The sequence below is a fragment of the Mastigoproctus giganteus genome, chromosome 5 (genome assembly GCF_048544385.1).
Source record: "Mastigoproctus giganteus isolate SK-2022 chromosome 5, ASM4854438v1, whole genome shotgun sequence".
Taxonomy (NCBI): domain Eukaryota; kingdom Metazoa; phylum Arthropoda; class Arachnida; order Uropygi; family Thelyphonidae; genus Mastigoproctus; species Mastigoproctus giganteus.
In genome coordinates this window covers 181,498,201-181,526,085 of record NC_143579.1, presented here as the reverse complement: position 1 = coordinate 181,526,085, position 27,885 = coordinate 181,498,201, and the positions used below count along the sequence as shown (strand labels likewise).

Genomic DNA, 27,885 nt, shown 5'->3' with positions numbered 1-27,885 from the left:
GCCCTGGGGGATTAGCTTTTCCACCCAGGTTACCGGCCCCGCCACGGGGAGGCAGGAGCAGTGCCGCTTGTGGCCAAGCGTAGGAGTTAGTACGGTTAGTATATACAATAAAGAAAAAGGTATTTTCCTTTTTCTGGCTCTCTTTCTATACTTTTAAAAAGTAGAGCTAATCAACAGAAAGACGTACGAACGAAATGAAACAAGGAAAAACTCAGTCGCTTTAGAAAATCGCTATAGGAATCGCAGTACTATTTAGCACAGAAAATCGCTTGGCCTCAAGAAACGCTTGGCACCCGGGGCCAAAAACATTTGTCAATATTTGCGAGAGAGAGAGAGAGAGAGAGAGAGAGAGAAATTAACATATTTCAATGTGAAAGAAGGGAATCCTAATAGTTTTGCCTGTGTACCTTAAACATGAAATAACAACATGGTCTTTAATATTGATTTTTCTCAGGTTCTTGTGACATTTACTAAGTGAAAATTCTACATGGTTAAAATAGGAAAACCATCACAATACATCACTTTGTGTGCCTATTTTTTTTATTTTATTATCACCATCCATTTTTATTTTTTCTTATGAACAGCTTTCTTTGCACATTACCACCTGCGTATCACTTGCAAATTGAAGCCTTCTAAATTTATTATGTAAGAAAAAAATCAGTCTGAACCAACATGTAGTATTCCAGCTGATGCCATACATAGCTCACAACTCATCCAATTATGCTTTGAGGAGCTTTTGGATAGTGAAAAATATGCCATTGTACTGAAAAGCAGTAGTTCATTACATGAAAAACTTACTTGGCTGGACACAATGGAATAACTTAAGTGATATTGCCTCTGTCAGGGCTACCCAGTTTTCATGAAGTGAAAACAATATAAATGGATAATAAAAGCAGCACATACAAGACTAGAGACACTATTAGGAAAGTACAAAAAAGAATCGACTATTAATCCTCAGCCAGTGAGTTACTAGGGTTAGGTTTCTTGCTGCAGGCACTGTCAGGGGATAGGATGCTTACTGCTGAGTAAACAGTCACTGAGAGGAGAGATATTTAAGCTCTCTAATTTGATACTGACATAACAAATGAAGTCAATTTGAAAGCTGCACATATCTGAGTTCAATTTCCTCTGAGGATGCTTTGATCCCTCCAGTGATGGTAAGTGAAAATCAAGCCAACTGGACTATGCACACCACACCTGATTGATGACACCCTATGAACAGGTGATTTAAATTGATACTATCATCTTAAACAAAGGGCATCACCAAAAGGTAACTGGGTGCCTCCGTAGCCAGGTGGGAAGGAGCAGCAGTGCGTAGCACACGCTTCTTGATTAGACCAGGGTTCGAGCCCGTCACCACCAAATATGGAGGACGCGGAAAGGTCAGGAAATGACCACCGCATATCCCGGAGCAATATGGCCTTAGTTGCTAATGCTCCTAAAAACCAAATAACAACCACCAAAAGGTAAATCCACCATTTGTTTAAAACTTTGGCACCATCGTGAGGGTTGTGTCAAGGCTATTAGTTGCTTATCAGATGACGCCATCTGATAAGCAACCAGTAGATCACACATACTCTAATTGAGGGTGGCCTCGATCAGAGGATATATGCTACCCTGGGTAATGTAGCAAATCTAAGTAAGAAGGAGCCAAGCTGTGTATGGAAGAAAACTTTAATTACATACATAATAAAGATTATGTGTACCCTTAACTCCTAACATTAGACTGTACTTGCTCTATATACCTCAATATTGTGTATTATATTTCAATGCAGGAAATAAAATAATATGAAAATTACTTATATGTTGGGCAATGTTTAATGCAAATAGATAACGTAAACTGAATTATGATTAACTTGCCATATTCTTCTTTACTAGCATTGCACTGAGGAGGCTTTTCTGGGTATTTTCCAGGAACAGTTATATTGATTGGTGGCACACATGGAAGATTTTTGTCATCTAAAAGATCAATATAGCTTCTCAGTATCTTATTTATTTCAATGGAAATCTTCACAGAAAACGAAAACAGTAAAATTTTTGTTCTGTCTATATCTAATAATTCGGAGAATGGTATTAAAAAAAAAGTAGTCAAACCAACTAGGAGGACCAGACTACTACCATTTCAAGCATTTGCAGATAGATTTCAGCCATGATTTTAGTGTGTATGTATGCAAATTAATATCCACATTGTCAAAGAGAAAATATTCTGTAACTGGAAAACAACTTTGAGAAATTAACTATTTAAGTAAAACAATGCTTGCTCTCTTGAACTTAGGAATTCAAATTACAACACAATGTCCAAAAAATACCTGGCGTTATAAAAACATTAAAATTTGGAACATTCTATATGCTGTCCAAACCTGAACATACTCTTATTTTCCCAAATTATCTATACATTTTTTATTCCTTTTATTAAAGAGGCATCTTTTTTATTGCATTAATTATAATTAACATCATATTTCAGTATTTTTTTCTGTAATATTAATAATCCGAATTATAAAAGTTATGAAGACTCATATAACATGGGTCATTTAGAGCTGAGAAGAATGAATTAAAACTATTACATTTCAATTAGGAGAAAACATAAATATTGTTCTATAAATTCATGAAAAAATTGTACAGGTTTTTAGTTCAACAGCAAAATAAGAACAACTTGATAATATGAAATGTTTAAAAGCCTTGTTTTGTTAAGCTGGGAACTCCACCCCCATGGAACTAAGCAGCTTTTGAAGAGGATTAGGGGCAGTAAGGGTTACAGAACTCATTGTGGTTTATTTAAATTTTGTATTGGGATTATAGTACTATCCTTAAAACCACAAGTTTCTTTTTACATCCATATGTGACCAACATACTGACTTCTGATATGTATGTGCATCCACAGAATGGCATATGGCATTCTGTCGATTAAAAAAGGCAACCATAGGGAGTAATATTCTTAATCTGATTATCAGCAGTGATTATTCATGTATTAAGAATTTTCAGATAAAGGAACCAGTAGGTGGCAGTGATCATAGTGTACTGAAGGGTGATTTACTTAAAGACTACCACAAAGGAATAAAGAGAAGGGTTTTGCTTTCATAAAGGTGACTACAGTAGTTTCAGAGATTTTTAAAGTTCTATACAGTGGGACCAACTGATGATGTTACCAACGGCAAATTCTAAATGGAAAGCATTCAAGGAATTAATCTTGGAAGCTACTAGGCTTTTCATACCAACTAAAAAAAAAAAACTAAGAAATATTGTTTAAAGTTTAGATCTAAATGGATGTCAGATGAACTAATGACACAAGCGGCAGAGAAGAAAAGTGCATGGGATACATATAAATTAACAGGTGGCACAGAAGCCTATGGAAGATATAAACTAGTTCTGTAATCAAGTCACAAATGAGGTTAGGCAGGCAAAGGCAGATTATGAGAAATCTTTGGCAAAGGATGCAAAGAAAAACAGAAAAGAGTTCTTTACTTATGTAAACTCTAGAAGGAAGGGGATGAATCAGATTGGTCCAATTGATATTGATGGTTCAACTGTTGATATTCCTGCTCAGGTAACAAACAAACTGAATGAGCATGTTGCATCCATATTTACACATGAAGAGTTATTCAGGGACGGGAATACCAGAGGTGTGTTAAACTATGACAGTGAATTAATGATTTTTTAATAACTGAGAGTAAAGTGGAGTAGAAATTGTTGAACATAAACATAAAAAAAAGGCACCTGGGGTGGATGGGATCTATCCAGTTATATTAAAGGAGGTGGCAAAGGAAGTAAGCAACCCCTAGACATAATTATGGGAGCTTCCTTGAACTCAGGGGGAGGTACTCAATGGACTGGAGATGTGAAAACATGATCCCCATTCACAAAGGAGGATCAAAGGGTAACACAAGTAATTATAGACCTGCTAGTTTAACTTAGGTTCGGGGGAAATTAATGGAGGTACTGGTTAAAGAAGAACTGCAGGATCACCTAGATAACATTTGGGATTATAGTTTGGACACAGCATGCGCTTGTTAATGGGAAGACATGTCTGACTAATCTGATGGGATACTATTATGTGGTCATAAAGGAACTGGATGCAAAAAATAATTTTGATATCATATACCTGCATCTCAGGAAAGCTTTTGATACTGTTGCACATGGAAGAATACTGTAGAAATTGGAGAAGTATGGCATTAAGGACAAAATGCTGCTATGGATAAAGGGATGGTTGAGTGGGAGAAGAGCAGTGTCAATGGACACTGCTCTTCTTGGACTAATGTTATTAGTAGAGTCCCTCGGGGTTCAGTGTTGGGTCAGTTGTTTTCTGTATTTATTAATGATACTGATGAAGGTATATTGGCTGCAAACTTCGATTAATGTCGAAGTTTGCAGCCAATATGAAGGTTGGAAGGGTTGTTAATGACATTAATGACAGTACGCTACTGCAAGAGGATCAAGAAATGTTGATCAGATGGGCTGAGAGGTGGCAAATGAAGTTTAACATTGACAAATATAAATACTGCATATGGGTAGCAGTAAGCCCAGAGTAACGTATCAACTGTGTGGTACTACACTCAAGGTGGTAGGAGAATGAAAAGAATCTAGGGGAAAGTGTTTTTTTTTTTTTTTTTTTTTGGTAGTTGTTGTCGCATCGGCTTCTGTGGCCATAATGCACCTCCCAAGGTTTTTGCAGTACTTTGATCCAGCCCGAGGTGGGATTCGAACCCGCGACCTTTGGGTTGCCAGGCAGGCACTTTACCCACCTGGCTAGCCCGGTCGGCAGGGGTAAGTGTGCAGTCAGATATGAATTTTTCTGAGCAGTGCAGACAGTCTGCAAGACTAGCTCGTGGTGTCTTGTCAATGATATAGAGGAATTTTTGAAGCAGGGATAAAGAGATTATCCCCTTGTATCAGCCAATGGTCAGGCCACACCTTAAGTACTGTATACAGGTTTGGAGACCTTGTTACAAATGGTACAGATCCCACCTCTCTCTTTTGAATAAATTAAAACTTTTATTAATTGATAAAACCAATATTAGCCTGGTTTCCTTTGTTGTTGGTAACTATATTAGTAATCAAACACCTGTATTTTAATTAATAACCTGTTGATTCTACCGACAAGGACAGAAACCAGTAGAATCAAGAAATATTATTCAAAATTAGAGTTTAAATATTGAGAACCTTAAGAAAAAGCCCACCCACTCGTAACTAGCATAGAAAAAGCTATGTAGATGTACATGCCACATAAGCCTAGGTTTGCATTCACAGTGCAGCGGCAGATTTCCGTTGTAAGGTCAGGAAATGGTCAAGAAAGACTATCTTCCCTCATAAACATGCAAGAGCTCCACAGATTAATCGCTTAAGGGGACATAAATTCAAATTGAGGAAAGACAGTTTTAGAACAGATGTGCAGAAATTTGCACATGTGTGGTTGAAAGCCAGCGTGTGGTTGATTGCTGGAACAAACTTCCATCTGTTGTAGAAGTTTACAGCTTAAATAAATTCAGGGCAGAACTAGAGAAACATTTGGAGCGAATATGGAAAGTTTTCTTTCTTTTTTTTTTTTTTTTTTTTTTTTGCCTGATGCTGTATAAGCTTGCTTTCTTGCATCATATGACTCTACTAATGCTATAACTGCAGTCTTGTCTAGATGATCCTGCAGTGCTTTTTAACCAGTGACTCCATTATTTTACCTTGGAACAGACGTTAAACTAACAGGTCTGTAATTACACGTGTCATCCTTTAATCACCGTTTGTGAATTGCGGACACATTTGCACATCTCCAGTCCAATGGGGACTGGCCCTGAGTCCAAGGAAGCTTTCATAATTATGGCTAAGGGTTTGCTTACTTCCTTTAATATAACTGGACAGATCCCCATTCACTCCCAGGTGCCTTTCTGATGTTCAGTTTTAATATTTTCATCTCCACTTTTGCTCTCAGTTATTACAAAATCATTTAGCTCCCTGCCAGAGTTTATTAACCTTCTGGCCTCCACTTCCCTATTGACTACCTCATTTCAGAATGTAGATGCTAATTACCGATTCAGTTTGTCAGTTACCTCAGCAGGGTTATCCACAATCGAACCAATCTGATTCATCTTCCTCCTAGAGTTTACATAAGTAAAGAAGTTTTTACTGTATTTCTTTCTATCCTTTGACAAATATTTCTTGTAATCTGCATTTGCTTGCAAAACATCCTTTGTGACTTGATTACAAGACTATCTTATATCTACCACAGGCATCTGTGTCTCCTGATAATTTATATGCATTCCATGCATTTTTCTTCTCTGCCATGAGTCTAATTAGTTCATCCGACATCCATTTAGGCCTAAACCTTGGACGGTATTTCTTAGTTGGTATGAAAAGCATAGGGGCTTCCAAGATTAATTCGTTGAATGCTTCCCATTTACAATTTGCTGTTGGTAACATCATCAGTTGGTTCCACTGTATAGAATTTAAAAACTGTCTAAGACCACTGCAGTCACCTTGTTGTTGTTGTTATTTGGTTTTAATGAGCATTAGCAACTAAAGCCATATTGCTCCGGGGATATGCAGTGGTCATTCCCTGACCTTTCCGCATCCTCCGTATTTGGTGGTGACGGGCTCGAACCCCAGTCTAATCAAGAAGCGTGTGCTACGCACTGCTGCCCCTTCCCACCTGGCTACGGAGGCGCCTTGCAGTCACCTTTACGAAAGCAAAAACCCTTCCCTTGACCACTGATGGTAGTTACATCTCTGAGTAAATCCCATATCAGTACACTGTGATCCCTGCCACCTAGTGGTTCCTTTTTCTGTAGATTCTTAATGCATGAAGAATCACTGCTGATAATCAGATCAAGAGTATTACTCCCTCTGGTGCCTCTCAAATGTTCTGCTGCCGTAGAAAACAATCATCCAATAAATCCACAAAAGTCTTGCTAGTGTGTGTGTGTTAGTGACCAACCCACAAGTTCCAGTCTACATCTGGAAAGTTAAAATCCCCCACTGTAAAGCAATCTGATTGATTAGCTCACTATTTCTCTGTACAGCTGTTCATTGTACCCATCAGAGTCATTAGGCCAATAACATATTCCTACTCTCAACTTGGTTTGTCAGTGCTTATGTCACACCAAACTGACTCACCACTGCACTGCCCACATGTCAACTGAGCATGCTGTGTTGGATTTAATAGTTTTTTAACTAACAGCATCATCCCTGTTCCACTTCTATCCTGACGATACTTTCTATACACATTATACTCACCAAATTCCAATTCGGCATTCCTTATCTCTGTGTGACACCACGTCTCTGATATTCCAACAACAATCAGCCTTTGATGTCTTGACCAGCACCTCAAATTCATCAAATTTATTTACTATACTGCTAGCATTGGTGTACATGCAAGTATACATGCACCTGTTTTTACTCTTAGTTACACTAACACAAACCATGAATTTACTTGTTCCATGATGATGATTCCCAGCAGTCCTTTAAATCACCAGCACCTCGTTTTTAAGGCTACTGCTCATTCCAATAGAAGCAGTGAAAGAATCACTTTCACCTTTGCCTGCTGCGGCTATTGTTAATCTATTAGTCTGTGGATCCCCCACAAACTAGCAGTTTTCCGAATCAACTAACATTGCCTTGATAGCATCAGCAAATATTCTTGCACCCTTTCTATATGTGTATCCCAACCCTGTAAAAACAATCTCTCTTGTTAACAAGCACACATCACACTGAGAAAAATTCTACCCTATGAGCCTTGCACAATCTCTCCAGATTGAAAAGTATCTGGTCATATACTCCCTCCTATTGTGTCAGGGCTCATAGGGTAGAATTTTACCTGTATTGACCTGTACTTGTTAATTAAGTCTGCAGATCCCCTACTCTTAATGTCATTAGTGCCAACATGTACAAAAATATCATCCTTTGTGCCCTTAAAAGATGATATCTGCTATAAAACTTCATCAACTTTTGCCCCTGGCAGACATATCCTGGTCCTATTCCACATCTTTCTTGCACAATATATTTCCCATCTCCATGACAACAGAGTCACAGACAATTACTAACTCCTGTGGGACCCGCGCTTTCTGCCCAGAAGGTTGCCGCTATGTTGCCTAATGCACAAGAGTGAGATCCGGCATCGAGTTGGGCAGCTGAGAGTTTGATGACCCCCTTCAATTCGTTCGAGGGCATCTACCCTACTCTTCAAACTCTCAGACGCATATCAGAACACTGAGTTGGTGGATAATTTCTTGATACTGCGCACCTTTTGTCAGGAAGACGGGGAATATATTGTGTAAAAAGAGTAGATGGAACAGGACCAGGGTATGTCTGTCAGGGGCAAAAGTTGATGATGTTGTAAAGCATATGTCATCATTTAAGGGCACTAAAGGTGATATTGTCGTACACGTTGGCACCAATGACATTAAGACTAGGAGATCTGCAGATTTACTTAACAAGTACGTCAATGTAGCAAAAAAGTCATGAATTTGGGTTCAATTTGAAAGTGCCTGCAATTCTGCCCAGAAACGATAGGAGGGAGTACATGATGAGAGAGCCTTGTCAATCAATTCGGCCTTGGAAATGTGCAAGGCTCAAGGGGTAGAATTTTTTTCAGCGTGGTCTGTGCTTGTTAACAGGAGAGACTGCTTCTACAGGGATGGGATACACTTAAATAGAAAGGGTGCAAGAATATTTGCTGATGCTATCAAGGTAGTGTTGGAAAACTGCTAACTTGAGAGGATTCACAGACTAAAAGGTTAAAAGTAGCCACAGGCAGAGGTGAAGGTGATTCTTGAACAACTTCTATTAGAATAAGTAGCGACCTGGAGCGAGGGGTGTTGGGGGTTTCAGGGACTGCTGGCAGTCATCGTGAAACAGGTGGGTATATGGGATGTGTTAGGGTAACTAAGAATAAGAATAGGTGCATGTATACCAATGCTAGAAGTATAGTAAATAAATTTGATGAATTTGAAGTGTTGATCAAGACGGATATTGTTGGGATAGCAGAGACGTGGTGTCACAGAGATATAAGGAATGCAGAACTGGAATTTGGGGAGTACAATGTGCATAGAAAGGATAGGAAGGGAGGAGGTGTTATGCTGTTAATTAAAAAAAACATAAAATCAAAAGAAGTGCATCCAGTTGATATAGATGAACAGTGCACTGTTGAATCAGTTTGGTGTGACATAAGAACTGCGAAAGCAAAAATAAGAGTAGTGTGTTATAGGCCTAATGACTCGAACGACTACAATGAACAATTGTACAGAGAAATATAGTGGGCTAATAAATCAGAATGTCTTATAACGGGGGATTTATCTTCTCAGATATTGACTGGAACTTGTGGGTTGGTCACTCTCACACTAGTAAAACTTTTTTTGGATTTATTGGATGACTGTTTTCTGCAGCAGCATGTTCGAGAGGCAACCAGAGAGGGTAATACTCTTGATCTGGTTATTAGCAGTGATCACAGTGTACTGATGTGGGATTTACTTAAAGATAATTACCATTAGGGGTAAAGGAAAGGGTTTTTGCTTCCGTAAAGGTGAGTTACAGTGGTCTCAGACAGTTTTCGAATTCTGTACAGTGGGATCAACTGACGAAGTTACCAACAGTAAATTCTAAGTGGGAAGCATTCAAGGAATTAATTGTGGATGCTACTAAAAGTTTCATACCTATTAAGAAATATTGTTCAAGGTTTAGGCCTAAATGGTTATCAAATGAACTAATGAGACCAGTGACAGAGAAGAAAAATGCATGAGATGCATATAAATTATCAAGTGACTCAGAAGCCTATGGCAGGTATAAGCTGGTCTGTAATCAGGTTACAAAGGAGGTTAGGCAGGCGAAGACACATTACGAGAAATCTTTGGCAAAAGATGCTAAGAAAAACAGCAAGGATTTCATTACTTATATAAACTCTAAAAGGAAGGAGGTGAATCTGATTGGTCCACTAGACATCGATGGTTCGACTGTTGATGATCCTGCTCAGATAGCAAACAAACTAAATGAGTATTTTGCATCTACTTTCACACAATAGGGATTATTAAGGTTTGAAAATGGCAGAAGGCTATCAAATTGTAGCAGGATACTTAATGATTTCATAATAACTGAGAGCAAAGTGGAGGAGAAATTGTTGAAGTTAAACATAAGAAAGGTACCTGGTGTGGATGGGATCTATCCAGTTATATTAAAGGAGGCGGCAAAGCAACTAAGCAAACCCTTAGCCATAATTATGAGAGCATCCTTGGACTCAGGGGGGATCCCCACGGACTGGAGATGTGCAAATGTATCCTCATTTCACAAAGGGGGATCGAAGGGTGACATGAGCAATTACAGACCAGTTAGTTTAACTTCTGTTCCGGGTAAGATAATGGAGTCACTAGTTAAAGATGCATTGCAGGATCATCTAGACAAGACTACAGCAATAAATCAGACACAGCACGGGTTTGTTAACGGAAAGTCTTGTCTAACAAATTTGATAGGATATTATGATGTGGTTACAAAGGTACTGGATGCAAAAAATTATTTTGATATCATATATTTGGATTTCTGGAAAGCTTTTGACACTGTTGCGCATGGAAGACTATTGTACAAATTGGAGCAGAATGGTATTAAGGGTAAGTTGCTACAATGGATAAAAGGATGGTTGAGTGGGAGAAGACAGAGGGTGGTAATTAATGGGTGCTGCTCTTCGTGGATTAATGTTATTAGTGGAGTCCCACAGGGTTTGGTGTTCAGTCCTCTGTTGTTTTGTATATTTATCAATGATATTGATGAAGGTATATCAGGTTTAGTGTCGAAGTTTGTAGATGATACAAAGGTTGGCAGGGTTGTTAATGACAGTAATGGCAGTGTGCTACTGCAACAGGATCTAGATAATTTGGGCAGATGGGCTAAGAAGTGGCAACTGAAGTGGCACCTTGACAAATGCAAAGTACTACATATGGGGAGAAGTAAGCCCAGAGAAATGTACCAACTGTGTGGTACTACACTTAAGGTGGTAGAAAATGAAAAAGACCTGGGAGTAATTGTGCATTCAGATATGAAGTTTTCTGAGCAATGCAGACAGGCTGTCAGGGCAGATCATGGGGTTTTGTCAATGATATATAGGAATTTTGCTAGCAGGGAAAAGGAGGTGATTGTCCCTCTGTATAAGGCAAAGGTCAGGCCACGCCTTGAGTACTGCGTACAGGTCTGGAGGCCTCATTTTAGGAAGGATGTAGATTTGCTTGAATGTGTACAGAGAAGGGCAACAAGATTGGTGAGGGGGAATGAAGGGATCCACTTACCAAGAGAGGTTTAAGTTCTGCAAATTGCAATGGCTGGAGACTAGGCACCTGCACTGTGATCTGATTGAGGTGTATAAGGCCTTGAATGGGTTCAGCACGCTGAATTCTGATGGGATCGTTCCAGTTGTTCAGATTACGAACCTAAGGGGGCATAAATTCAAATTAACAAAAGCCAGATGTAGAATAGATGTGCGGAAATTTGCCTTTAGCCAGCAGGTGACTAACTGCTGGAACAAACTTCCATCTGTTGTTGTGGAAGTTGATAGGTTAAATAAATTTAAGGATGAACTGGACAGGCATTTGGAGGGAATGGTGTGATTTTTTTTTTTTTTTTTGGCTGATGCTGCATAAGCTCATACACTTGCTTTCTTGCATCACATGCCACTACTACTACTACTACCTAGCACACATTAAGATATCCTCCTTGGCCAGATCATGTCCTTTTCTAGAAAGTTCAGCAAACATTTTACAAGCTCCACATTTTTGATGTGAAAACATCTATGGCAGCATTAGAGTAAAATCGATTGGTAATGATATTTTTTTTTTATGGAAATGATACCATTTCCTATTAGGTGGCTGTTAGATTTAAATGATACAAATTACCTCATTTCCTAAATGGCATTAACGATGTTTACTCAGTCACCAACGTTCATTTGGTAGGGTAAGTAGTTGATTCAGTAGAGTAAGCAATGCGTAGTAGTACTATGCAAGAAAATAAGCTTTTGAAGCCACCGAAGAAGTTGTTGTGTTGAAAAGGAACGAGTTCAAAAAATGGAGAACAGGAAGAGAGGAAGGGGGGAAAAAATGCATCGTTTAATAAAATCTGCTTCTCAAGATTTTGTTCAACATCAATCTTCTAGATCGACTTCTCATCAAGAAGCTGGACCATTGACGTCACGTAATTATATTCAAGAACTCCCTGAAGATTTTGATCCAGAAGCTTTGAGTTCAAATGAATTACCCGAGGATTTTCAATTGATTTTTCAATTGTTGCAGTATACTCCGTCTAGCCTGAACCGGCTGGACGGAGTATACTGCAACAACTAGCTTCGAATGCATCATCCAAAAAGAAACAATCATATTTCAGCTCCCTCAGCCTATGCAAGAATAAATGCTTCAAAGCCATCGAAGGAGACTGCCATTGAGAGGGAGGCTTCAATCACTTCTTGCAGTAGGGTTTTTTTTTTTTTTTTTTTTTTTGTTATGATGTCATACTAGTCTACAAATGGATTTCGCCAACTAATGAGTTGTGAAAATAACAAATCTAATTTCAGTTAACCTATAAGAGTATTTCGAAGATGGCTAAAACTCCTGCTGAGGGAAATCGAGAGAAGTATGTAAGAATAAAAGCTTCAAACCCACCCAAGAAGCCTCCCATGTCGACTAAAAAATTAGTTCAATAACACAGCGAATGAAAAAAATTAGAGTTTAATGAAATCTGCTTCTCAAGATTTCGATAAACACTAGCATTAGTAGAGGCATATGTGCAAGAAAGCAAGCTTATGCAGCATCAGCCACAAAAAAAAAAAAAAAAACGCTCCAATTTCACCACTCCGTTCGCACCAAATACCTGTCCAGCTCAGCCTTAAATTTATTTAGGCTATCAACTTCCACAACAAAGGATGGAAGTCTGTTCCACCAACCAACTACTCGCTGGCTAAAGGCAAACTTCCGCACATCTATCCTACATCTGTCTTTCCTCAATTTGAATTTATGCCCTCTCAGATGATTATTCTGAGCAAGAGAAAGAATCCCATCAGCATTGAGCATGCTCAAACCATTCAATGGTTTATACACCTCAATCAGATCACCTCGCAGGTGCCTAGTCTCCAGACACTGTAATTTGCAAAATTTAAGCCTTTCTTTGTAAGGTCAACCCTTTGTTCCAATCACTAATCTTGTTGCCCTTCTCTGTACTCATTCCAACAGCTCTACATCCTTCTTAAAATGAGGCCTCCAGACCTGTATACAGTACTCAAGGTGTGGCCTGACCATTGCCTTATACAAGGGGATAATCACCTCCTTATCGCTGCTTGAAAAATTCCTGTAAATCATTGACAAGACACTATGAGCTACTCTTGCAGACTGTCTGCACTGCTCAGAAAACTTCATATCTGCCTGCACAATTACCCCTAGGTTCTTTTCGTTCTTCACCACTGTCAGTGTAGTACCACAGAGTTGATACATCACTCTGGAGTTACTGCTTCCCATATGTAGTACTTTACATTTGTCAATGTTAAACTTCATTTGCCACCTCTCAGCCCATCTGCTCAACTTTTCTAGATTCTGTTGCAGCAGCGTACTGTCATTAGTGTCCTTAACAACCCTGCCAACCTTCGTAACATCAACCGTCTACATCAAGAAGCTGGACCATCATCATTGCAACATTATATTCAAGAACTTCCTGAAGTTTTCGATCCAGAAGATTTCAGTTCAAATTAATTATCTGAGGATTTCAATTGATTCCTGAACCGGCTAGACAGAGTATACTACAACAACCAGCTTTGACTGCATCATCCAAAAAGAAACAAAATCACAATTCAGCTCAATCACTTGTCGTAGATCCTCCAAAGGTTTCAACAGTAGCGAGCATGAAATCATTTACAAGAACATCGAACATGACCGCAACTCCTTTAAAGAATTTGAACGATAATTTCTGAAAAATGCATTTGGAGCTGTTTGATATCTGTGATTGATTCTGGTATGAAAATAATGCAAAATTGCGCACACCAGGAAGTTACCTGCACTCTTGCATTTCAGCTTGAAGTGCAAGAGTGGATGTAGCATTTCTCAGTCCATGATAAAAATTTTTTTCCATTTGCAGCAAATTTGTAAAGATCGTTGATATTGGTAACTTGAGATAATGCAACATAAAACTAGTTGTTGTTTGTGAAATTTCTCATATTCGTAAATTACGGAATCGAAAGTACCTCCCTGAGATCTATGGATGGTATCAGCATAAGCCAATATTAGTGGAAAATGATTTCGTTTAGCCGTGATCGTTCCATTGTTATTCAACGAAATACTTGTACTACTACTACTTATGATTGGTATGGCTTCTGAATCGATTTCTCTGGCCACTGCAAAATGATGAGCCTTCGTTCTAGGTGTTATGTTATTTTGGTTTTTAGGAGCATTAGCAACTAAGGCCATATTACTCTGGGGATATGCAGTGGTCGTCCCTGACCTTTTCGCATCTGCCATATTTGGTGGTCATGGGCTTGAATCCCAATCTAATCAAGAAGCGTGTGCTATGCACTGCTGCTCCTGCCCACCTGGCTACAGATTCACCATTCATTCTAGTAATTTGAGCCATAGCAGGTGATCCTGGAAATTTCAACCAAAGACATTTAATAGAATTACTCTTCTTCATATTCAATACATGCCAATTTTCCTAAAGCTCTGTTAGCCAGACCATCGGACACGTCAACATTAGTGATTATCAAGTATGGTTTATCAATAAGTAAAGGAAGTTAATACGGTAATCCACCGGTGTCTAATACTGCCATTTTATGAAGTTTTTGTTGCACATGAGCCTCACATTTTGCAACTGACACATATGTTTTGAGCAATCGACATAACGGTATCCAAAGACGAATTTAACACAGAATTGTTAAAATCGTTCACAGATTTATTTTTCAAATATGGGAAAAGTGTAAGCAATACAACCTCAAATTGATGAAACTATTGAAAAAAAAATAGATGCTTTAAAATGTTAAACGTGTTCGGATTCTTTTTATTCCTAAACTCTTTAACCTCGTCCAAGCCAATGATGTTTTCACATAAAATAAAAATATTTTGTGCATGCAGGGTACACACGGTGCTCTTTTTTTTAGGCTGTGATGCATTGAAGAATCACTCCTGTGAGGTGATCTGATTGAGGTGTATAAGGCCTTGAATGGGTTGGGTTGAGCAAGCTGAATGCTGATGGGATTCTTCCTCTTGCTCTTACTGAGAACCTGAGGGGGCACTGTTTCAAATTGAGGAAAGATAGTTGTAGAGTAGATGTGCGTTGCCTTTGGCCAGTGGATGGTTGATTGGTGGAACAGGCTTCCATCTTTTGTTGTGGAAGCTAATAGCCTAAATAAATTTAAGGCTGAGCTGGACAGGTATTTGGAACGAATGGAGGGGTGAAATGGGAGCGTTTGATATATTTTTTTTTTATTATTTTGGCTGATGCTGTATAAACTTGCTTCATTGCATTGTATGCCTCTACTAATGCTAAACACAAATTTCAGTCTTGTCAGATTTCAAACAATAAAAAATGCAGTTAGAGAGAATGTTTTGCAGGGTTCCAACCAATAAAACCATTATTCATATTATAAAGTCTGTATTACGTCACAAAACATCATACAATATTAATGTATACAGTACAGTGTTTCTTTTTGCTATAGTATGTTTACTACAAATATATATACAGTATATTAATTTTTAAATAGATAATTTAGATTACTTATACTTTGATTCAGCATTCACTGAAATAACTTTTCACTTACTCTGGAGGCCCCTGGGCTGTAGCCCTTAAAGCCCATGCCTTAATCCGACACTGTTGGGAGCTAATGATTTTGTAATAACTGAAAGGAAAGTGGAAAAGAAATTGTTGAAGTTAAACACAAGAAAGGCACCTAGAATGGATGGGATCTATACAATCATATTGAGGGAGGCAGCAAAGGAGGTAAGAAAACCCTTAGGCATAATTATGAGTGCACCTTTCTATACAGGAGAAGTCCCTGTGGACTGGAGATGTGCGATGTATCCCCAATTTGCAAAGTCGGATCAAAGGATGCAAGGAATTCTTATGGGCTTTTTTCACAACATGACTGAGTTAGTCATTCTCATGCGAGGGTGGCACATGTCTGATTCTAAAGATTCACCTCAGCTGCTTTGGCAACTAAAACACATAGATCTTCAAAATCCCAAAAATCAAATCTAGCTGCTGAATTTACAAAATTGTGGATTGCTAATCACAGAAAATATTTCACTACGGATGGCAATGTTGCCTTCTGTGTTGCATATGAAAAAAAAAGTTCCATACAGAAAAAAATTCCAGATCGATCAAACATATGGAAGCAATATTGCACATTGTGCCCAAACATAATAAAAGCAAGGAAAAATTGTCATTTTGATTTTAACCAAACTGTGTTTCTCAAGAGAAGAGAAAAGGATCAATCAAAATTTGATTAATTAAATCAAAACATTCCAGACAAGTCTAACTTCAGAAAGAATTATTTTAACACAATTTTTAATTTGTCAAGATCTGAATAAAAGTTCATCTGGATGTCTGTTGATGAAATGGCAAATACTTGATTCTGTTTACATTGCACCCTTGGTATGTGTGATAGGAGAACTTTATTATCTATATTGCTGCTTGTATGGTTCTATAATTGCAAAATTTGTGAATAAATCTTCGCAGTTAATGAAGTTAGACCAAGAATCAATCCACGACAAACACATCTGTATTTCTGTTAATAATGCCCTCTGTATATTATAAAAGTAGCTTCTCCATTACAGGTTTTCTGTTCAAACCTAATTCACATTGCTTGCTAATCAGTCCATAACATACACAGGCTTGATGAAAAAAGTTGGGAGATTTTCTCCAATTTTACTGGATTCTATCTATCCTTTATATAAATAATAAAATGTGTAAGTAACACATACATAATACAGTGAATTATTTTAAATATTTCCAGTAATTAAATTAAAAGCCACATTTTTAAAGAAAACCTAAGTCTTAATTTAAAATGGACTTGTTCATACAACCTGTATCAATATTACAAATCCAATGCCTTGTAACAAGTGTTGGAATATACTGTAAAACAGAGATGTGAACGTTTCCCAAAAAAAAAGGTGTGTGTGTGGGGGGGGGGGGGTATATGCATTTCTGAAACTTAAGATATACCTTTTCACATCTTGTGTGTCTGATTTTACTTCTTTCAAAAATAACACCTTAAAACATAAATTAAAAGTTTATTTCCCCCCATATATAAATAACATCATGTGATTACTTAAAATAATTCTAATGGACAGTTACATAAATATTCTGAAATACATGTGAAAAATTACCTAACTGACAAATAAGATGTACTGTATGAGATCCATTATGCTGAACTGGATCAAGCTGAACTTTAAACCTCTGATCTAGCCGTGCAATTTCTCCTTGTAGTATGTCAGAAATTTCAGGACTTTCTTCATCAGCCTTCCGTTTTTTAGGAGGAGGACTAGGAATTCTAATGAAAGTATGATAAAAAGAAACAAACTGCTACGTAATCAATTCTGCAAATTACTAATACAAATAACAATACATTTCCTAATAAGAACTGTTATTAATGGGAAAAACAACAACAATAATAATAATGTTATATGAGCAGGATATACAAACATTGACATTATATGTAAACAAAGCATAATATGAGAATCTGAAAATTTCCTGGCGAACCACAGAAAGTGCAAAGCAGTCTGGAAATGGGTCTCAACTTATGTAAAAGAGTCACCTTAACTTAAGGGAAACATATTGATATAAAGTTCTCTCATCTTTTCAAGAACCTTTACATAGAACCCACTGTCTCCTTCTTCTAACCACCCCCTCAAATTGCCTGAACGTTGCCTTTCAAAATTTCTTTTCAGTGGAAGAAATGGGTAGCAGATCAAAGAGGACATATATAGTGGACAGTGCAGGCACAATAACAATTCATAACTTATACTGTCTGTCCGAAAGTTTTGTGAGCGAGTGTCACGCAGGAAGCAGATCACTTTGTAGAGTAGCCCATGATCCTTATCCTTTAACTCGGCAACAGCAGTGCAACTATAATCATAAATTATAAACATGAAACTAACAGGCAATTAAAACTTATGTTTGCATACACATATTAATATATTTTTCCCTTTAGGATCCTTGCATCCATTTAGGCCTAAACCTTGAACAGTATTCCTTAGTTGGTATGAAAAGCCTAGCAGCTTCCAACATTAATTCACTGAATGCTTCCCTTCTATATTTGTTGTTGGTAACACCATCAGTTGGTCCCACTGTACAAAATTTAAAAACTATCTGAGATCACTGAAGTCACCTTTACGAAAGCAGAAACCATTTCCTTTACCCTTGATGGTAGTCACATGTTAAAGTAAATCCCACATCAATACACTGATCACTGCCACCTAGTGGTACCTTTATCTGCAGATTCTTAATGCACAAATAATCACTACTGAGAATCAGATCAAGCATAATGCTTCCTCTTGTTTCCTCCCTGTCATACTGCTGCTGTAGAAAACAGTCATCCAAAAATTCCATAAAAGGCCTGCTACTATGTAAGTGACCAATCCACAAGTTCAAGTCAATATGTAGTAAGTTAAAATCTCACATTATAAGACATTCAGATTTGCTGTTTGTTGTACTCATCAGAGTCATTAAGCCTATAACACACTCTTATTTTTGCTTTCCCGCTGCCTTTTCCTGTTACTAGAGTTGAATGTTGTGGGCATACCTGGTTCATTTACAATGTCCAATCTGGCAGATGTGATGATGAAGTCCTCTAAGAGAAGGCTTCACTGAATCAAGGTTGCATCATACTACAGGGTTGATTGTGCAATGGCATCTGCAGCCACCAAGAGCTCTCCTCTCTCCCAAGGATATCAACAGTACTGTGCCATATGGTTGCAAAATTGCAAGTACACTGTCATCGTAGTATGACAGCTAGTGTTGCTTTTGATGGTGATACTTGCAGTATATGAGGTGCATAAAGAGGAAATTCTAGTAATCACTAGGACTGGATTCCTTATTATTATGGCAGCCATGTAGGTATTATCACAGATTTGGATCCTGTGATATGACACAGGATCCAAATCTGTATCATATACATTAGATAGCCAGGACCTTGCCCCATTTGCAAACAGGCTCCTGAAGAAGAACCACTTCAGTGTTCATTTTTTCCCATAAACTTGGTGAGGTGGTTGGCTACCAAGACAGATTGTGCATTCACTTGTGTGATGTTCGCCTATTTATAACTGGTCTGATTTCTGAAAACACCCCCTGCTTGTTTATAAGTAGAAGCAGGATTCATCTATCCCTGATAGTGGTCATGTGGCCAATTTACTCCTTTGCAGTTGCATTTGCCAGGCTGATCTCTTTTCTATGTGCCCAGACTCTGCAAGAACAAAGTCCCTGAAATAGTAGGAGGGGCATCCCACGAAGATTCTACTCTAGATTTTGATGACTTAGTTCTTGTTGAGAACTAGATTTTTATTTCTTCGAGGGCTGTAGTCTTTTCAATGTGGTCTCTTAAGCTCCCGGAGTAAATTTCCTCAACCAGCTTCTGTCTCTCTCTCAATATTGCCCCAAAGAGGATGAGGCTTGGGTCCCTGGTTCTTGGAGAGTATTTTGAGCCTTGGTGACTATACTTGCACAGGTTTTTATTTTATCAAGGTTGACTTTGTTTGCAACCCTCTTGTTTGCCTTTGTCCCTAATTTTTTTTACACTCAAACTGGATGTTGTCCAACTTCAGCTTGGTCTTCAATACTTCTGTCTGGATGGCTTCACTGGAGGTCTATTGGCAGTGCTCCTGGGCCTTGAAGATGATATATTTAGATACTTGGGTGGTGTTTTTTTGGTTGCTTTACAGTTTCTACATAGGAAGTGGTTCATTGCAGTGATGATTGGTGCTTGAGGAGCAGTCATGTTGCCCACAGCATTTAAGCAATCAGTCTTAGTTCTCATCTTTGAGTTTTAACATCATTTTCTCCATCTGGCCACAAGAGAGAACTAGACAGCAGTGCTGTTGGAGAGCTTGCATTCCTCATTGCCTAGGCAACATTTGCATCTTCACTTCAGGATAGTAATTTTGTTTAGCTTGTGTGGGAAGGTAATTCCTCCTTGATGTTCCCATTATCTTCATGTTCATCATATGAGCTAACCTCTTGGTTGTAGGACTTTGTCCTGGTGAGTTTTTTCCATCCAGAAAAAAAAAAAAAAAACTCAGACTAGGGGTGGGGTGTCTCCACTTTGGTGTTTTCTCCTTCTTCCACCATACAATAGTTGTTCTTTCTTGGTCCTCTGTAAGACCATAACCAGTTCTAAATCTTCTTCCGAACTTTTCCTTGCCAGACATGACAGGTAGTGATCAAGTAGGTACAAGCTTGGTGAAGTTGTGTCAAAGTAAAACAATCCTGGTAACTATAAGTTACCAGGATTGTTTTACTTTAAATACCTGTGTAATGAAGTTGTTTCATTGAGACGAGTCTGAATTAAAGCAATCGGATGAGTGGTATCCAAGATAAAGAGGCCATCAATTTGGGATGAAGGGCTGACTCTGCAGGATTATTTCCTTAGATCGGGGGGAGGGGACAGTTAAAAAAAAGTTAGTGGGGGATTTACACCCTTCAGCCAATAGTGGCAATGTTTTCCATCTAAATGCTTGCAAAGTTTGCAAGCTCAGCATACAACAGTGTTGAGCACAGGCTTAGGAGGGGAGTAAAGATCTAGGTGCATTTTTTATATAACACAGAGAAGAGTCCTTATTCTATTGGTATGAGTTTTAAGATGCTCAGGGGCAAATTTCATGGACCACATAATAGTGATTATTTAAACAAAAGGAGTTCCAATGTGGTGGTGAACAATAAGTATTGTTTACAGGGTAGCCATAACTCAGTAAATATAATTCCGATTGTAAAAAGAAGCACATCACTGAAAAGATTGAAAAATAAATAACAACACAGGGTGCCCGACCCAGTCAGTTGCAAGCCAAGAAATAGTAGGCTGCCTCTCTAATGCCTTGTGTATGGCAACTAACAAACCTGACCCATAGATAAAAGCATTAAATAATGACTGTGATATCTCTGCAACCTAGCCATAGAAAATAATAAAAATTTTACCCTGGGTGTTCCTTCAGAAGATCTTTCTAATAATACCATTCATTTCTCCAATGTGGTGATAATCCAAGATGCAAGGCATAGCACAAGCTCAAAATTATGCTGACATGCACACTACTAATACATCTTGTGAACTCCTCTGACCATTTGGACGTGCCGGAGTATAAACAGAAAATTTATTATTTATATGATGAACTAGAAAGTTTCATCATATGTAACAGTAATGTTATGTGCTAACTGCCTTCAGCACATATTATCCTGACAAATGCTGTTTTGTAAACTTTTCCTTTTTAAGCCCTGGCTATAAGTCAATCAAAGCATGGACTTGTTAAAGAGAAATTATATTTTACCAATCTGATAAGCTACTATATGCAAGATTGTTGAGAACCAGCTGGGTCCTTGGGAAAATGTCTAACTGGATCAAATCACCTTTCCCAATGGAAAGTTATCAATGTGTTGACCAAGATTTTTGCAGCACCGGCGAACACTAAGTTTTTATTTATATTTAGTCATTTTATTAACTTAATTGTTACACTAAATTATTTTCTATAAGAAGCTTTATAGTTCTAGTCAAGCTCCGTGGTTTATTTTGAATTTAGATAGCGATTTTGAAAGTTAATACTTGGTGTCTGTAGATTTTATGGTTCAAAACTTGCCACCATTGTTATACGATACAGAATAGTGTAAGGTTTAACGTAACATTAGATAGCAAAATATGTATTATCAATTAATCAGTAAAATTCATTAATCTTATTAAATTTCATTAATTAAATTATACTTAAACGGAATCATGATCCAGACTAGAGCAGCAAAGCAATGCTCACAGATTAGCCAGAGCGCTGAGTATGGCACAGAAAGGGATATAATGACTGAAGAAGCAGTAATTGAAAAGGCGGAGTCATATACTCATCTGGGACAAGTCATTAGCTGTAATAATGATAAATGGCTGGAAGTCAAGAGAAGAATAAATTTTGGATGGATAGCATTCAGGAAATATAGTCACATACTGAGGATCAATATCCCAAGTTGTCTGAAAGTAAAATAATGAATCAATGTCTACTTCCCACCATGACCTATGGAAGTGAAACTTGGGCACTCACCAAAAGAATGGAAGAGAAGCTGAGAACTACACAGCGAAGAATGGAATGAATTATATTGGGAATCAGACTGTTAGATAAGAAGAGAAACACATGGATTAGGCAGCAAACTCAAGTAAAGGACATTCTTATCAAAACTAAAGAAACTAAAATGGTCTTGGGCAGGACACATAGCTCAAAGACATGATGACAGATGGACTAAGAAAATAACAGATTGGTACCCAAAGGGAGCTAGAAGAAAACCTGGAAGACAACAAAGGAGATGGATGAACAAAATTCATGAGTTTGTAGGTAGTAAATGGATGGCTAATGCACAAAACAGAAGAACCACAAAAAAGGTCAGGGAGGTCAAGGCTGTATATGAGAAAGCATTGGCTAAAACAGAAAAGAATGGGGACAAGGAAATTTTCATATATCTGAATACAAGGAAGAAAAAAGAGAATCAAATTAGATCCTTGTGCACTGGGTGTGGGAAGTATTAGACAATCCAGTTGATGTTGCAGATGAATTGAATAGGTACTTTGCTTCTGCCTTTACTGACAAAAGATCCTTCATGCTGAGAAGAGGCTGTGCAAGTGAGACTGAGCCATATGAAATAATTTTGACACAGTTTAATTGGGATTTTAGCAAAGCATTTGACTTGATCCCTCATGTCTAACTTACTGCACAAGAATGAACAGGTTGGGATCACCGGCAATACCCCAAGTTAGATGTTGACTCTGAAAATCAGGATAGAAATAGACATTCCTGCTCACAGGACCTAATAGCTCACAATATTGAAATATTTTGAAGACTATAAAGTTTGAACTAAAGTCAACCAGGAGTGCAATTTACTGTCCACACTTTAATATGTTGGTCACTAAGGCCAACCTGTTATTAAATTTAATTATAATGTATAGAGAGATAACATGCAGACCTGTAGGTTAACTGGAAAAAAAAAAAAAAAAAAAAAAAAACATATATATATATATATATATTAAAAAATATATATATATATTTCATTAGCTGAAAAAAAAAAAAAAATATATATATATATATATATATTTTCAGCTAATGTTAAACACTAATTTAAGCTAACATCAAGCACACAAATTTAATCAGAAAATGTGTGTAAACACTTACCCTGGCCATGTACATGGAGTGTCCACTAAGAAAGTGAACTGTTATTTTGCAGTGGCTAGAAGGCCACTGCAAAATAATTCAGGCAACCTCTAATGGACCATGTCACCACAGTAGAAAACCACAACATGTAATCTTAGAATAATTGAGTAAGTAATCAATAAGAGGCATATAACACTTACAGTGGATTCTATTCATTGCGATCACTTCAGGACACAACTTAATTAATAACAATAACCTAGAATTCAGCTGTTTGTTTTTTATAGATTCAGGACATAAATGTATACACAAAAAGGAGGAAGTGGACAGAAATTAAACATTAAAATCAAACAATACAAAATACTTTCAATTGCCCACTATTTCTTCGAGAAAGTTATCAATGAAAATGAAACTGTTGTAATGTTTCTGGAAATCCAAACCACGAAAAACAAATAAAGAAAATAATAAAATCAAGAATTAAAAAAAGGATGAATGATCTAACAGTCAGATTGATAGGAGTATACAGTACTTTCTTTCACGGAGTAATGACATTGACAAAGTGACAAATAACGTCAATCCTAAAACCAAGTCTTGTTTTATTTCCCATGGGGGTGGGCAAACCACGAAAAACAAATAAAGAAAATAATAAAATCAAGAATTAAAAAAAGGATGAATGATCTAACAGTCAGATTGATAGGAGTATACAGTACTTTCTTTCACGGAGTAATGACATTGACAAAGTGACAAATAACGTCAATCCTAAAACCAAGTCTTGTTTTATTTCCCATGGGGGTGGGCAAACCACGAAAAACAAATATAGAAAATAATAAAATCAAGAATTAAAAAAAGGATGAATGATCTAACAGTCAGATTGATAGGAGTATACAGTACTTTCTTTCACGGAGTAATGACATTGACAAAGTGACAAATAACGTCAATCCTAAAACCAAGTCTTGTTTTATTTCCCATGGGGGTGGGGTGGGGGGGGGGAGATGCTCTTATGCTCGTCTTTGCTGATACTCATATCTTGGTATTAAGACATCACAAATATTGTCTGCATAAAAAAAAACTACGGTTTCTCCCCCCCCCCCCCCTCTAAACAGCTAATCATTCCGTACAGATCTCAAAACTGCCCTACTATGGAATTCTGTTCCCAAATCTGGGGTGATATACTCCAAACCTATCAAGTGTCTAGACCAGTAGTTTTCAACCTTTAACGGCACCCTTAAGTAATTTATTTTATTTTGGGGCACCCCTACTCAACTTTCTACCTGTTAGATCCGATTCTCTCTGTGTGTGTGTATGTATGTATGTATATATATATATATGATATTTATTACAATAATATAATTATAAAAATTACATTTCATAATACAAATTATATATATACAGTATATAATTTTATTCTTTATATAGAGGTACTAAGTAAACATCAATTACAGATCAATACAAAATTAAAAAGATACTGTACACCTTTTTATAATGAAATAAATATAAAAATTAAAACATAATAATAAGTTTAAGTAACTTAAATCCAAATTACGTGGCACCCCTGGAATGTTGTTGCTGCACCCCGGTTGAAAACCACTGGTCTAGACTATTCAAAAGCAGACAGGCAGGTTAATTAATGACCGGTCTCTTACAAACTCTCTCTCTCTCTCTCTCTCTCTCTCTCTCTCTCTCTCTCTCTCTCTCTCTCTCTCTCTCTCTCTCTCTCACACACACACACACACACAGATATTCAGTTTCTTCTGCATGCTTTTTCTGTGCATTACGGTTTATGTTACCTACATGAGCCATAAAAAAAAGAATAAAGTGTGCCATTTCTATAGATGCATCTATGGGTACCATTCTTTTGAATTGCCATCTGTAATACTTTCACACTGTTCCAAACCAGGCCAAACACGTTGCATAACCAGTCGGCACCATCCATTGTCCAGTTCCAAACTGACAGAACCAATTTCTTTCTCTCTTCTACTTCTGGCTTCTGTAATAAGTATTACAGATGCTAATACCTTCAGATGTTCAGAGTTTCATCAAAAAAAAAACAATCACCCCATGTACACTAATTTTTCCAAAATAAGTTAATTTTCTGATACATAAACTCTCTGATTTTGAAAGTCATCATAAGCATCTGAAACCTTATGCCAAAGCAAACCTAGCAACACCATGCCTGAATAGTTATCAATCCTTAAAATAGAGTTAATATTCATTAATGCTAACCTTCTACTGGGTCCACAGAGAGCAGAAACTGTTGGGCCAAAGGTACGTTGTAAAGTATGATTAAATAAAGGTGTCTTCATGTTGCTAGTAATGGCATCTAGGAGTGGATGGCAAACATTTAATTCTTGAGATTTTATGGGACCTTGAAGCAATAACTGAGAACTTGCTGAAGGCATATTATCCATCTGAAATGTACAAATAAATTTTGGCAAAATAAGTTTGCATAAAACAATAATAATTTTACAGATATATTTAAAGTAATACCAAAATTTAATTTAGTATTACTGAACAAATTGTCCTCATTTAATGAATCAACCAGGTAAACCAAGTGGTCCCAAATCAAAGGCTACATATGGGCCTTTTTTATATATACAGCTCCCTCTCAGACAAGAGGCTATGGCATGATTAAGTGCTTCTAGCTGACTTTTATAATTTTCTTGAAAGGAACTGTTAACTGTTCCTTTCAAGAACTGGAAAACAAACTAGAAAATTTAATTTCACACTACAGTCTCTGTCTATAAAATATGGGGGGGTTATTCAATTAAGACATGTTTAACACAGACAGTTTTCACCATGGTGGGCAAGGGAAGGGGACAATGTATACTTAACCTAGCAGTGGTCATACCCCAAAGCATAGTATGGTGGCAATGCACTCAACTGAGATGTAAACAAATGTCTTTTTAATTTCTTGAAAAATTTAATTTCTTTGGGTTTTATGAATTGTGTTTGGAGAATATGAATGTTTTGTCAAGGGATTACACTAGACAGTATTAAAGTAACTTTAATAAAAAATTAAATACAGTGTTACTTCAATATAATGCTGGTGTCATGCAACAACTTTAATACCCACATTATAAATGAAGTGTGTTATAGCCAAAAAATTTTTTTTCCGTTTTTTTTTTTTTTTTTTTTTTTTTTTACCACAAATGCACTACTTAGTAAATGAAATATTTATTTACTAATTTTTTTCAGTACACACTCTAAAAGAAAGTATTAAAGGTTACATCACTCACTTTATATTTTACTAATTCACAATGCTGTTCTGAACTTACATTTTATGCATCGTTCTGAAATAGTCATGTAATTTAGTTTGCAGGAACTGATGACAGCATTATTTAGGTACATAATTCTTAACAGTGGTCAGATGCAATAAATGAAGATATTCACTATCACTTTGACGTTCTAACTATGCCACTACCTCATTAATGTTTTTAAGCACTTTGTTAATTTCTGGTGCTTTTTCCTTACACGAGTCATCCACATTATCTTCTGAGTCACTTCTTATGTCACTGGTCTTCTGTTTGTCGACTGTCTTCCCACTGTTCACAGAGGCTTTGATTTCTTCCTCATTCAGGTATTGAGCAACTGGGGCTTCCACATTCACCCAAATCCAAGCAGCCAGGTCATTTGCTCCAAGACTGCCACCAAGTACACTTTCCCCTCGATTTCCCAGATTTTGGATTTTCTGGACAATCGAAATTCCACTATACCACCATTTCCCGGATACTAACCGTAATTCATGGGACGTCCGCCAGTTAGTGCGTACAGCGACAGGATTGTTTTTGTTGCACATGGCTGTGAGCATGAGGAGAGTTCACTTTATATCAACATTTATCCATTGTTAGTATTATTTCAAATCATTTTTGTGACCAGCAATGGCTTCAAAACAAACAAGTGTTAAAAGAAAGAATGTGCATTTGGACGCCAGCCAAAAGCTTGAGAGTGGTGCCTCAGTTTGTGAGTAGTATGGAGTTAAAAAGCAAACTGCTTCTGATATTCGCAAGGCCAAAGAAAAGCTCCAAAGCTTTGAATTAAAGTATAACATTGAAGGTATGGGTTCCATTAAGAGAAAGCACATGAAAGTAAGCAAAGATAAAGATCTTGAAGAAGCTGTTTACAAATGGTAGATGCAGGAGCAACCATATGGAGTGAACGTTACTGGTGTCACCTTATGCATTTCAGCTGAGAAACTAGCTAAACATATGGGCATTAACAATTTCAAAGCTATTGATGGGTGGCTGTGGCGTTTTAGAAATTGCCATGGCATGTGTAACAAGAAAGAGCACAGTGAAGCTGACTATTCAAATAAGCTTAGTTATTTAACTAAATTTGCATTTTTCATTGTCTATTGTTAAGATATTTTCTGTATAAAACTTTATAACCATTTTTACAATTCTAAATTACTCAGTTGGACCTCTGTTTAACGAACTCCTTTTATAGCAAATTATTTTGAATTCCCACTGGAAGTTACATTTAAAATAGTTTTTTTTTTTTTTTTTAAGGAGCATTAGCAACTAAGGCCATATTGCTCCGGGGATATGTGGTGGTCATTCTCTGACCTTTCCGCATCCTCCATATT

At 37.3% G+C, this 27,885-nt stretch overlaps 1 protein-coding gene across 8 annotated transcripts in view; it reads right to left on the bottom strand.

The window, feature by feature from the left end:
• Positions 1-27,885, bottom strand: part of MED15 (mediator complex subunit 15) — a 442,919-nt gene that overhangs the window by 50,437 nt on the left and 364,597 nt on the right. For 7 of the 8 annotated variants that reach the window (XR_016546979.1, XM_090374288.1, XM_090374289.1 and 4 more), the window contains 3 exons: positions 25,527-25,711; positions 17,313-17,476; positions 1,861-1,959 (listed from right to left, as the gene is read on the bottom strand). Coding sequence is in view for 7 of the 8 variants with exons in the window: in XM_090374288.1 (XP_090230414.1) it covers positions 1,861-1,959; positions 17,313-17,476; positions 25,527-25,711 (448 nt within the window). In the remaining variant the exon portion in view is untranslated. The remainder of the gene's footprint in view (positions 1-1,860; positions 1,960-17,312; positions 17,477-25,526; positions 25,712-27,885) is intronic. The other variant, XM_090374292.1, reaches the window with a different exon arrangement.